The sequence below is a fragment of the Tamandua tetradactyla genome, chromosome 1 (genome assembly GCF_023851605.1).
Source record: "Tamandua tetradactyla isolate mTamTet1 chromosome 1, mTamTet1.pri, whole genome shotgun sequence".
In the NCBI taxonomy this organism is placed as follows: Eukaryota; Metazoa; Chordata; class Mammalia; order Pilosa; family Myrmecophagidae; genus Tamandua; species Tamandua tetradactyla.
In genome coordinates, this window is record NC_135327.1 from 101,697,171 (window position 1) to 101,709,216 (window position 12,046).

The following is a 12,046-nucleotide window of genomic DNA, read 5'->3' on the forward strand; positions in this document are numbered from 1 at the left end:
TTTAACTGGTTGTCAAACCCACATGATTATTTCTGTGCATTTCTGTTTTCTCTCTTTTATGAAATAATATGAACCACAAACAGATATGTTAGCCATATTTAATCTGAGCTAGTTTTATGCACGTCTTAGTGAAGATGCCTTTCCTATCCCACTACTACTGACTGCGAAGGAGTGGTCCAAATTATTTCCATTGTTTTACTTCTGATCGCTTTAAAACATTATTTATAGATTAGAGCCATTTATATGGGTTTGGATATCTTGACTGGTATTTTTCTTGTAATAGGACTTAGTACCTTCTGCTTTTATCATTATCAAGGGTATTATTTAAACTCATTATCAGACCTGGGCTGCCTGGTGTTCAGAGCTTTACGCTGAACTTCTGACTCTCACCAGGGCCGCCACTATGCCCGCCCCGACTCAATTTATTACCCAATATAGCCTAGCATGGGCAAATGGAAAAGAATATATGGAGCCTGATATGAAAAACCAGAATAATGCAAATGCAAATTTAACCAGCAAATATTTTTAAAAAATATATCTTGCAGGGAGGAGAACAAGATCATAAACAAATAAATGGTAGTAACTATGGATGAAGAAGAGTGGTTAAAGTTTCTGCATCTGAAATTGCTTTATCCTGTTGTTCCATAATTGTGGAACATATTATGTATGGAGCTTTAATAAAAACCTCACATTTTCATCCAAATATGCTGACCTAAAAAAGAGAAGTTGTTACTGTTTCTTAGGTTTTTCAGATTTTTCCTTTATATTAGTAAAGTCATTATATTCACAGGTAAAGAAGTAAAGGACATTTACGTAGTGGAAACAATGTAAGACAGATCTTCATAGTTTGCCTTGCAACAGAAAAATAGACAATTTATATGGTTTAACAGATACTTTGTGTGGTTACATGATTTTACTTCATGTATGGAAATCAAAGAAATCAGATGGCCTCAATATATTTTTTCAAGATGGGGAGATAATGATTGAATTGTATTTAAGCAATACTTACAAAACCCAATATAGAATATATCCCTATTTTACATTTGTATATCACCATTAAAAAATACATAATCTTATCCAGCAATCCCAAGGCATAACTGCTATCCTATGCATGTCATAGCATTTCCTATTCCTAGTTAACTTTTCAGTATGTCCAAGATGGTTTTGGAGACAAGGACTAGGTCCGTTTGGAATGCACCAGGCTTCTCTCTCATTCTTAGAGTTTTAAGCATTTTGCATTTGAGATTTTTTTCTTAACAGTGTAGTTAGCACATGGTCATGGTATTCAAATTAGGAAATGCAAATAAGTATAATAAAAAACAATTCATGTACTTTGAAATCCCATTACCTTGAGAAGCCACTGTTAACTTTTTGGTTATATAACCTTCCATATAAATTCGTGTAAATAAGCATTCCTGTAAATAAGCTTTGAGACCAGAAATGGATCATCCTAAACAGGTTCTTTTCTATTTGGTCTTCTTTTCACCATTTTATCACGAATGTTGATGTCAGTAAATATACTGCTGGATCATCACTTTTATTACTGCAGAAGAGTCTATAAAGTGGAGATGTAATAATTTAGTTACCTATCCTCAATTGTTGAAGCATTTAGGCTATTTCTTATTTTATTTTATTTTAGTGAAAGTGAAAATTAGCAGTCCTTTTTGCCTATGACTTTGCACACTTAACCAATTCTTAAAAAAATAAAATTCCTATGGGTGGCCATTTGATTCACATCACAAATTGCTCTCCAGAAAGGCTGCATTAATCTGTGTTCATTTAGTACTATTTTAGAGGTAACTGGTTTTAAAGAATGTGAATTTCTGTGGATCAAAGAACATCTGACCTAGTTCTGATCTAACTTTCATTGATGTAGTGTTCACCTATGTAGTGGGGCCAGATCTTCTCTTGGAGCCCCCCTTGAAGTTAATGGGCTGCCCAGGATCTCTTTGAGCTGGCCTCAACACAGGGCTGCCTGTGGAGCTGTGTCCAGCTGCCTGTGCCACATGTAACCACTACCTTCACAACCTGCCACTGAGTGTATTTAGATCATTTTTCTAGATTTATATTTGCTCTTTTCAATGCATGCCTTTTGCTCTTCTTACACATATTCTTTTCTCCCTCTGCATGTTATCCTATTATATATATAGGATATATAAAATATATATTATTATATATTATATATAATATATATAATTATTATATACTTGTAGATTCTTTGGAAATCTTATTATATACTTGTAGATTCTTTGGAAATGTGTTTTGTGAAAACAAGAGTAAATGAGTCTCTTCATATGTTAATTTTCAACAATGCCATATCCTTTCTTAACCGTTTGCACCTATTCTGCTAAGAAGTATCAAGGTAAAGAAGAAAACTCAGATGTGCCCTGTAGGAAACGTAAAGTTTTACACCTGGTTTCCCAGTGGATTGCTCTCTACAAAGACTGGCTACATGAAGATGAACATTCAAAAATGTTTCTGAAGGTAACGTACCGCTTTCAGATATGCCTTGATGCCAAATGATGACTTTTATTTTCTGTTATGTATTTTAAAAATTTCATTCTTAGGGAACAGTCAGCCAACTTTTTTGCAGTATATATGTTGGGTTTCAAAAGAAGAGTAAATTCATTTTTATCTCTGAAGCCTGATATTCCCTACATAAATAGAAACTTAATTTTAAGAAAATTAAATAATTCATTATGAAAAAATGTGAAAGGCAAATTTTACATTCTCTAATTTAAAGTTATTTGTTTTATCTGTCAAGAGAATTTTGATTGCAAATGAAATAATTAAGGAAGATAAACCAAAATATACTTCATAACCTGATACTATTTAATATATTGACATTTCTTATAAGTTTGAGCTGATCAGTTCCATATATGCAATATTTGGATAGAACATTATTTGTCATTTTGAAACTATGTTGAGAATGTATAGCATATAAAACTTTTTCAGGACATGGTATGTTTGGAGAATTTTAAGCAATAATTTATAAAATAGATACTAACCAAGAAATACATTTTGGGTTTAGATAAACTGATTTATTTTTATAATCTTTAATAGACTGCAATATCTTTGCAACACAGGTAGTTCTTTGGAGATGGTCAGTAGACAGTCGGATTCCTCTGGTACCAAAGCCATATTAGGTGTGCAAGTTAATGGGCAGAAGGAGTAGAAGGGAATTCTAGCAGGGAAGAGTGCAATTTCAGAATAGGCAAGTGTGAAACTGATTCTGCTTTTCATGAAGGAAACCACCTTGAATTTAGCTTTCAGCTGAATCCAGTTAAAAAGTCTAACCACCTCTTTGCATAAGTTCATTTGTTATTTTCAAAATAACTGATCATTTTGATTCAACTGATTCTTTTCCTCCCCAGTGGATATTATTGGAGTGGATATTATTATGTGGATATTATTGAAGAGCATAGACTAGACATGCAAATATCAAGTAGCCAGCCAGTTTCCAGCACCCCTTACCAAAGAGCTGATGGAGAGCCTTGACAGTAGCATGAGGGGCTAGGAGTGTAACCCCCTTGGGAGCGTGTTGGTTTAACCACATTGTCCTATAGAGTCCACCTTATTCCCTGAGCAAAGTAGTCATTTTAGCTATGGTATAAGTCTTACTCCTTATAAAATGAGCATTAAGAACAAATGTTAAAAAAAATAATAGATGGATACGTGGGGAAAATGTACCTATTGCAAACTATGGACTATGGTTAACAGTAATAGTTTAATATTCCTTCATTAACAGTTGACAAATGTACCACACCAATACTATGGGTCAATGGGTAGGTGTGTGGGAGAGGGATAAGGGGTATGGGAGGATTTGGGTTTTATTTTTTGTTTTTATTTCCTTTCTGGAGTAATGAAAATATTCCAAAATTGATCATGGAGATGTATGCACAACTACGTGATGATATTGTGAGCCAGCGATTGTATACTTCAGATGGTTTGTATGGTGTGTAAGTGTATCTCAGTAAAACTGTACAGAAAAATATGAGCATTAAGCCATTTCATCTGTCACTTGTGTTTTTTTCTCCCCCAGACCATATACAGAAATGTACTGGATGATGTATATGAATATCCAATTCTTGAAAAAGAGTTGAAAGAATTTCAAAAGATACTTGGAATGCACCGTCGTCAGTAAGTATTTAATTGTCCCTTATTGTGATTACAGAAAGAAAGAAGCAGAAAACGTGATGCAGTTTAGAAGTATCTTAGACATAAAGATGATTTTGAACATTTGACTGCTTGATTCGTCTTGGTTCTTTAGCTTTTTTAGTAGTAAACTGTGTTTTGTTTTTATATCTCAAAATGAACTCTAAATCAAGCTCATTGACTATCTTTTACCCTGTTTGTAATGGTAGAAACCAACTGGGCCATAAAAACCTGAGGGTATAAAAACAATTATCTGATAAATTAATATTAACTTTAAAAGTCTAAATATTTAACTTATCTTTTGGGGGGGGGTGGCTCACAGCTATCTGTGGAATAGATAACCTCTCCCTATGCACTTGAGAAAGCATAGTCATGTATCCTTTTTAAAAGTTCTATAAATAGGCCTCAGCAAGCCATAGAGCATTATAAAAGCTCAATTTTATGGGTTTCCTGAGGTTTCCTTATCAACTTAGAAAGATTGAAGAAAGCCATTTACTCAATGACTTTTGGCATGTCAAGGTGTCCCCTAGGTTGCTATCATTAATTCATGTTGACAATACCTGACTTTACTGTGCTTTTACCAGGGTCTCTTCATATTAATTTTGGTAAATAAAAGCATCAAGTCATTATTCAGTTTTCATATACAACTGCAAAGTTAGTTGTGGTTGTATTTTCTGAAGGGAAACATTGTTCTCTGATTTATAATGTGGCTTGTACTTAGTAAACATGAATTATGTCTACCATCAATTTCTGAAAAATTTCTAAGATTTCAGCAGTCACAAATGTCCTTCTCTTGGAAAACATTAATTCGTGCCTCTCAGATTCCTGATTTGATTTGAGGCTTAAAGCCTGAAATAATTTTAGTAAAGGAAGATCCTATTGCAAGCCGAATGTCTACAGAAATTAATTTAGGGGAGCAAAAAATAACATGTAAACTTTAGCCTTCAGTCATCAAAATCACACATTTAGAAATTCAGAAATGAGGTGCAAGTTAGGACAGTGCATTAGAAATGATTTTTGTGATTTTTAATGGTTGTCAGTTTTTAAATTTTTCTTTTCTTGATTAAAGAAGTTGTGGGTTTACAGAACAATCATGCATAAAAGGCAGGATTCCCATACACCACTCCATTATCAACACCTTGCACTGATGTGAAAAATTTGCTACAATTGATGACAGCACAATTTTTATAATGTACTAGTAACTACAGTCCATGGCTTCACTTAGGGTTCACTGTTTGTGTAGGGTAGTTCCATGGGTGTTTTTGTTTATTTCATTTTTATTCTGCTACCGTATATATAATCTAACATTTCTCCCTTTTAATCGCATTCAAATATATATATATCAGTGCTGGTTACTGTATTCACAGTGTTGTGCCACCATCATCATCGTCCATCACCTAAACATTTCCATCCTTCCAAATAGGAACCCTGTACATTTCAAGCTTTAACTTCTCATTCCCTATCCTCACCGTGTCCCCTGGTAATTTATATTCTAGATTCTGACTCTATGTATTTGTTACTTGTGGTAGTTAGATTCAGTTGTCAACTTGGCCAGGTGAAAGCACCTAGTTCTGTTGCTGTGGACATGAGCCAATGGTAGGTGAATCTCATCTGTTGCTAATTACATCTGCAGTTGGCTAGGAGGCTTCTCTGCTGCAGTGAGTGACGTTTAACTTAATTGGCTTGTGCTTAAATGAGAGAACGCAATGTAGCACAGTCTAGCAGCTCAGCATTCCTCATCACGGCAGTTGCAGCTCAGCCCAGGCCTTTGGAGAAGTCACCCCGGGGAAAGTTGTTGGAACCCAGGGGCCTGGAGAGAAGACCAGCAGAGACCATCCTGTGCCTTCCACGTAAGAAAAGAGCCTCAGTGGAAAGTTAGCTGCCTTTCCTCTGAAGAACCAACAAAATAAATCCCCTTTTATTAAAAGCCAATCCGGGTGGGCCGCGGTGGCTCAGCGGGCAAAGTGCTTGCCTGCTATGCCGGAGGACCTCGGTTCGATTCCCGGCCCCAGCCCATGTAACAAAAACAGAGAAACAGAATACAATAAAACAAGAAAATGTTTAAAAAGATGTTTCCCTTTCTAAAAAAAAAAAAAAAAAAAAAAAAAAAAAAAAAAAGCCAATCCGTCTCTGATGTGTTGCATTCCAGCAGCTAGCAAACCAGTACATTACTCTAATACAAATAGTTTCAAATCAGTGAGGTCATACAATATTTGTCCTTTTGTGTCTGGCCTATTTCACTCAACATTATGTCCTCAAGGCTCATTCATGTTGTTACGTGTATCAGGGCTTCATTCCCCTTTGTAGCTGAACAATATTCCACTGCATGGATATACCACATTTTATTTATTCATTCTTTGGTTGATGGACACCTGGGTTGCTTCTTTCTTTTAGCAATTGTGCTAAATGCTGCTGTGAACATTGGTGTGCAAATATTTTTGTGAGTCTCTGTTTTCAGTTTTTTGAGGTATATACCAAGTAGTGAGATTACCAAGTCAAGCTTTCTGAGGAACTGCCAAACCAGTGAACATCTTTTATTGCAGTCTACACTATAATAAGATTCCATGGCCCAAGACTAGCATAAATCAGTGAACCCCCAAAGAAAAAAGACAATCTTTACATCAAAATAATTCCCCACATAGAAGTTGCTCTGTTGCTATAAGGCAGCCTATTACATATGAAAAACTTTTAATTCATGATTTCATGCATTTAAATTCATTAAATACATGAGTGGAATGTATTAATGCACTGAGAACATCCCATCAAAAGTATATAAAATGGGAGCAGTGTGAAGAGGCGAGAACGACCGCCGGACCGAGCAAATTCCGCGCGCTGCTGCATCCGCGCGTCCAGCAGCTACGTCCCACCGCCGTACCACCATGCCCAAGAGAAAGGCTGAAGGGGATGCTAAAGGAGACAAAGCCAAGGTAAAAGACGAACCACAGAGAAGATCTGCAAGGTCATCTGCTAAACCTGCTCCTCCAAAGCCAGAACCCAAGCCTAAAAAAGCCCCTGCAAAGAAGGGAGAAAATGTACCCAAAGGGAAAAAGGGGAAAACTGATACTGGCAAGGATGGGAATAACCCTGCAGAAAATGGAGATGCCAAAACAGACCAGGCACAGAAAGCTGAAGGTGCTGGAGATGCCAAGTGAAGTGTGTGCATTTTTGATAACTGTGTACTTCTGGTGACTGTACAGTTTGAAATACTATTTTTTATCAAGTTTTATAAAAATGCAGAATTTTGTTTTACTTTTTTTTTTTTTTTTTAAAACCTTGTTGTTAGCACACAGAACACTTCATTGTTGTTTTTTGGGGAAGGGGCAAATGTCACTAATAGAATGTCTCCAAAGCTGGATTAACATGGGAGAAGACACCTTTCTCCTCTAGTTTTGAGAGACTTCGTCTTTACTCCCAGGATATTGGATTCCCTGATGTTGATATACATTAGCCACTTTGGCACAAATGCCTTGTGGTATGGAAAAACTAAAACTCGTTTTTATGTCCTCATGTCCTTTTCTCCTTCTCAGCCTTCAGCATGGACTTGACTCCCTGAAATCTGTTTCTGTACCAAAATTACCAGAATGTCAGGCAATCTAGACTTTCCAGTGATGCCCCTGAGATGGCATCCTGCAAAAGAGCAGCAAGTCCTTGTTTAGGTTGTGGATCTTCAAACTGATAATTCTGCCATTTTCATTTTATCTCCTGAAAGTCAGGGTCGGCTCGTGAAAAGTTGTCAAACAACATGCTAAATGTGAAATGACAACCCTCACTCTAAACTTTCCCTGTTCAGAGCATCAAATGAAGACTTCATTGGGTTTTATAGTGGCTTTCTGATTTTGGTAGTCCATTGAAGAAGGGAGTTTGAAAGTTGTTGTATACTGTTAACGATTGTCTGCCCATGTCCTGCCTGAAATACCATGATTGTTTATGAAAAGTATCTTCAATAAAGCTGGATACAGTTTGGCTTGGGAAAAAAAAAAGTACATAAAATGGAAAATAATAGACTGAAATATGGAAATGATATTAAGATGCAATTCTTGTCTCTTTGCAATAAGCCTATGAAACACCTTTAGATTCTAGAATAAAATTTGAACCTCAAATGGAGAGCTCATCACAATTGTCTCTGGTTCCAGTGTAGTGATTGAGAGGAAGTGTTTCTTTCTGATAGCCATGCTGACAACTTTATGTTTTTACCACGTGCTGGTCCTTTCGTGAGAGGAGGTGACCTTCCCAAGGCGCTTGGAGGGGGGATCTGTGAAACATGCTCAGAAATGGGACCTGCAGAGTGGTCCCCTGTTCAGATACAAAAAAAGTGTCCTGGAAATGATGCACCTTGGCTGAATTGTTTAGCTTTCTAAATAACAATAATTTCACCTAAAATCTATCAATATGTGAGAAACTTCTCTGTGGACTGGATAAATCCTGTTTTTTCAATGCTCAACTTTACTTTCTGTGGGTCGAAAGCAAAAGATACCTGTTGAATAGATAGCTTCTTTTGTTCCTGACTTAATTGAAATTCACTGCCAATGTCAAGGGTGTTTTACATAGTAAAATAATGAGGAATGTGTTTTATCTGATTTGAAGAGTGAAAACCTCTGTCCACTGATTGAGAATGTGGCTCTTCTGTGAGAATGACTGTGCCATTCTGGGATTGGAATAAAGACTGACTTCTTGTACTTTTCCTTTCAGCACCGTCGATGAGTACTCACCGCAGAGGAAGGTAAAGCATACCCTTCTATATCTGAAACGGGGTGATACAGTTTGGCAACATACTTGCCTCACTTGGTATTTCTTCATGATCACAATGACTATTGCCTCGAGCATAACAGGGCAAGGCAGGCAGGCAGCCTGGGGCTGCAGCTTGCCTGCGCTTTCCTGCTTCTCTTCAGTTTCCCTGTGCCCACGCAGATCTGATTTCCACTATGCGTCCTTGACTTTATGACATTCTGCATATTTTGTGGTGCATTTCGGAGTCTCAGAGCTTCCCCAATATCCCCACGGTGATATAAATTTGAATTTTAAAATGTTCATAACAAAAACAAAAAAATCCAGGCAAGAATCTTGACTCCAAGAGCGAAGGAGGTCTTAGGAGGAAAAGGTTTGCACTTTTCAGCACCAGAAAGAGAGATGGTAGCAAGCATGAATTTGTTGTCCATTCTATTTGACGGGGGCGGGGGGGGGGGGGGGGACAATGCAAAATGGGATGTCAACCACAGGTTTCTATAGAATCTTATATATCAGTTCATTAATCATAATGAATAATGTAGCTATTCCCCTTAAGAAAGAAGGTCATTCTACCATAGCAGAAGTGTGAAACAATCTCAAAGTTGCATCTGTGAAAAAAAACGTAGAATGCAGAAAATCAGATTGGGATAATACACTTGAAGGTTGATGATGGGGTGTTTTTCTTAGAAAAAGACTGTGCATATTTGTAGTAGCCAGAGGTGGAAAAACATGGGGCTATTCTTCGGCATATTGTAGATACCTTTTCCCTGCTACTGGTCTTGGTTAAGCTCCATTGTGTAGCTCAGAATCTTCACCTCCATGGGTTGTAATTGGGGCACCTCCCAGTTTATTTCTCTAAGATCTGATGGGTGGATTTCACATTTTTTTAAAAAGATGGCTGGCTCTCTAGAAACATGTTGTAAACAGCTGTGGTTTCCTAAATGGCAGGGATACCTCAATCATTGCTCTCTTTCCCCTCTTCTCACAGAATAAAGCCCTTTTCCACCAATTCAGTCTTAAGGAGAACTGGCTCCAGCATAGAGGAACTGTGACTGAAACAGAGGAAAGTGAGTATAATTTAAGGAAGATTTGGGGTAAGTGGAGTAACAGTTAAACACCATCATTCCCCAACCTTAACTCATCAGCCTGCCTTGTACCACCATTTTCAGGCATCATATCTCTCTGATAAGCAAGTTAGCCTCAAATATGATGGTTTTTCTTTTCTTGCTTAGAGTGTTACAGTTTTCTTGGTCATATTATACTGTCGCAAGGACCAAGGAAATTTTTAATTTTGAAAGTAAGGAAATGAGACTGTGGGTAAAGTGCATCCCCTAGGTACAAAATAGACTGTAAATCAAACCTTTCCTCCTGAGCCACCTTCTCCCTGGCCCATTACTTAGGACTAACTGGCGAATTACCAAAACAAATGGGCAAGGTTTGGGCTGAGTCAATCCCTGAGATTTAGAGAAGAAAATCCTAAGGAATAATGAAAGGAAGGATATGCAATAGAAATTCCTCCCAGGCAGGGCTGTGCCGGGCAATGCCCCATGTCCTCAATTAATGCTCATTATTGCTGCAAGGGCTTGTGACCTCTCCTGGCAAGAGCTGCTCATGCAATAGAAGGGAAAGACCTTTTTAGCACCCTGAACATACTGACGTGCTTTTCTTTGTTAACATTTTATTACTGAACAAGAAATGGTAGCAGTGGTTTCCTCCTCTTTGCATAACGGTTGAGTCAAGTGGAAAGCTGTAAAACACAGCACATTTAAATATCAACCCTATTGTGATTTTGAAACTTTCTCATTTACTCATCTTTCTCCATGTGCTGAAAGTCTAAATGTGAACATTGAGTAGTCTGCTCCATTTCTTGAACAGTTCAAAAGCAAAATGTTCCAAGGAGGGTTCTCTTGCTATATAGCATTTATGTACAAGGCTGCTGATAGATGAGGTTCTGTCATATCACTTTCACGTGTCATCTGCACCAAGTGAGAGAGCAAACAGAATTACCTTACCTCCCGGTTGTTAGCAGCCGACCTTCCATGCCCATTTGTCTTACAATTTAATTATACAGTTTTCTAAGCTGAGCTTCAAAGAGGCTGAGCTTTTCAAGACCCCTGGCCTCTTTTTGCTCATCAGTTTACTAAGCAAACTGTAAACTAACCTCACATTAAGCGGTCTATAGACTGTGTCTTTGCTTTGCTTACAAACTCCATTTTCTATGAAGGAAGAAAGCCTCTCTGCCACTTACAAGTCTGTTGACAAAATATGAAACAGCTATTTATTGGGTGCTATTGTTTTAGAGACATACCCTTCAAACCAAACACAATGCCTGTCAGTGTTTCATGATGCTAGTTTACTTTGAGATTCTGTGCATGTAAACTCATAGTTTGACTTTTGCTTCATTTGTATTCCTGTGAAAGTACTCCTGGATTTATTTTTGTGGATGCCATTTAAATTGCATATGAAATTTCTCTAGGAGTTGCACTCCCATTCTTTTTTTTTTTTTTTTTAAGATGAGAATTTCTAAGTATATTGTTGCCCTTTCTATTATAAAGAAGTAACTGTTTTTATAAATTTAAAGTAGCTGGAGCAAGAAGCAAATAATGTGTCAATCATCTCCACTGTTATTAAAACAGTGTCTGCTATTAAAAAAAAAATTCCAAGACCCTTTCACCCTGCCAATAATAATGTCCTAGTAATAATTATCATCATGGCAGAAGATAAAAAATAAATTTAAAAGGCTAGAAATGTGACCTCCATTTAGAAACTGAACTTCCTACCACCTTGATCAGGAGAGTGATTATTAAATAATTGAGAAGGCTATACACAAAAACCAAGGCAAGCAATAGATTCTTTAGATAAGCTTATGAAAATTCGAATAGAAATATGCAGTGTTCTTGATTGAGCCACTATGATTGTTTAGAAATGGGGTATAAAAAATATATATGAGTTAGACATTTTAATATGCCGTGGTAAGGATCCCAGCAACCCTCAAAGAAGGCTGTCAGAAGCACAGTGTGTGTTTTGTGGTCAGAGGGTCTCCACCACGAGAGCAGACTTTATGATGCATCTCACTGCAAAAAGGGACGCCTAAGGAAAGCTCACGCTGAGTACCAGCTTCTCAACATCCATGTTTCTTGTGTGTGCAAGCACGCATTTATATGCA

At 37.2% G+C, this 12,046-nt stretch overlaps 1 protein-coding gene and 1 pseudogene across 4 annotated transcripts in view; both read left to right on the plus strand.

The window, feature by feature from the left end:
• RAPGEF5 (Rap guanine nucleotide exchange factor 5) overlaps positions 1-12,046 on the plus strand; it is a 221,612-nt gene that overhangs the window by 173,832 nt on the left and 35,734 nt on the right. For all 4 annotated transcript variants that reach the window (XM_077122137.1, XM_077122145.1, XM_077122151.1 and 1 more), the window contains 4 exons: positions 2,340-2,484; positions 4,043-4,140; positions 8,845-8,875; positions 9,869-9,947. In XM_077122137.1, coding sequence (XP_076978252.1) covers positions 2,340-2,484; positions 4,043-4,140; positions 8,845-8,875; positions 9,869-9,947 — 353 coding nt within the window. The remainder of the gene's footprint in view (positions 1-2,339; positions 2,485-4,042; positions 4,141-8,844; positions 8,876-9,868; positions 9,948-12,046) is intronic.
• Positions 6,330-7,699, plus strand: LOC143650864 (non-histone chromosomal protein HMG-17 pseudogene; annotated as a pseudogene).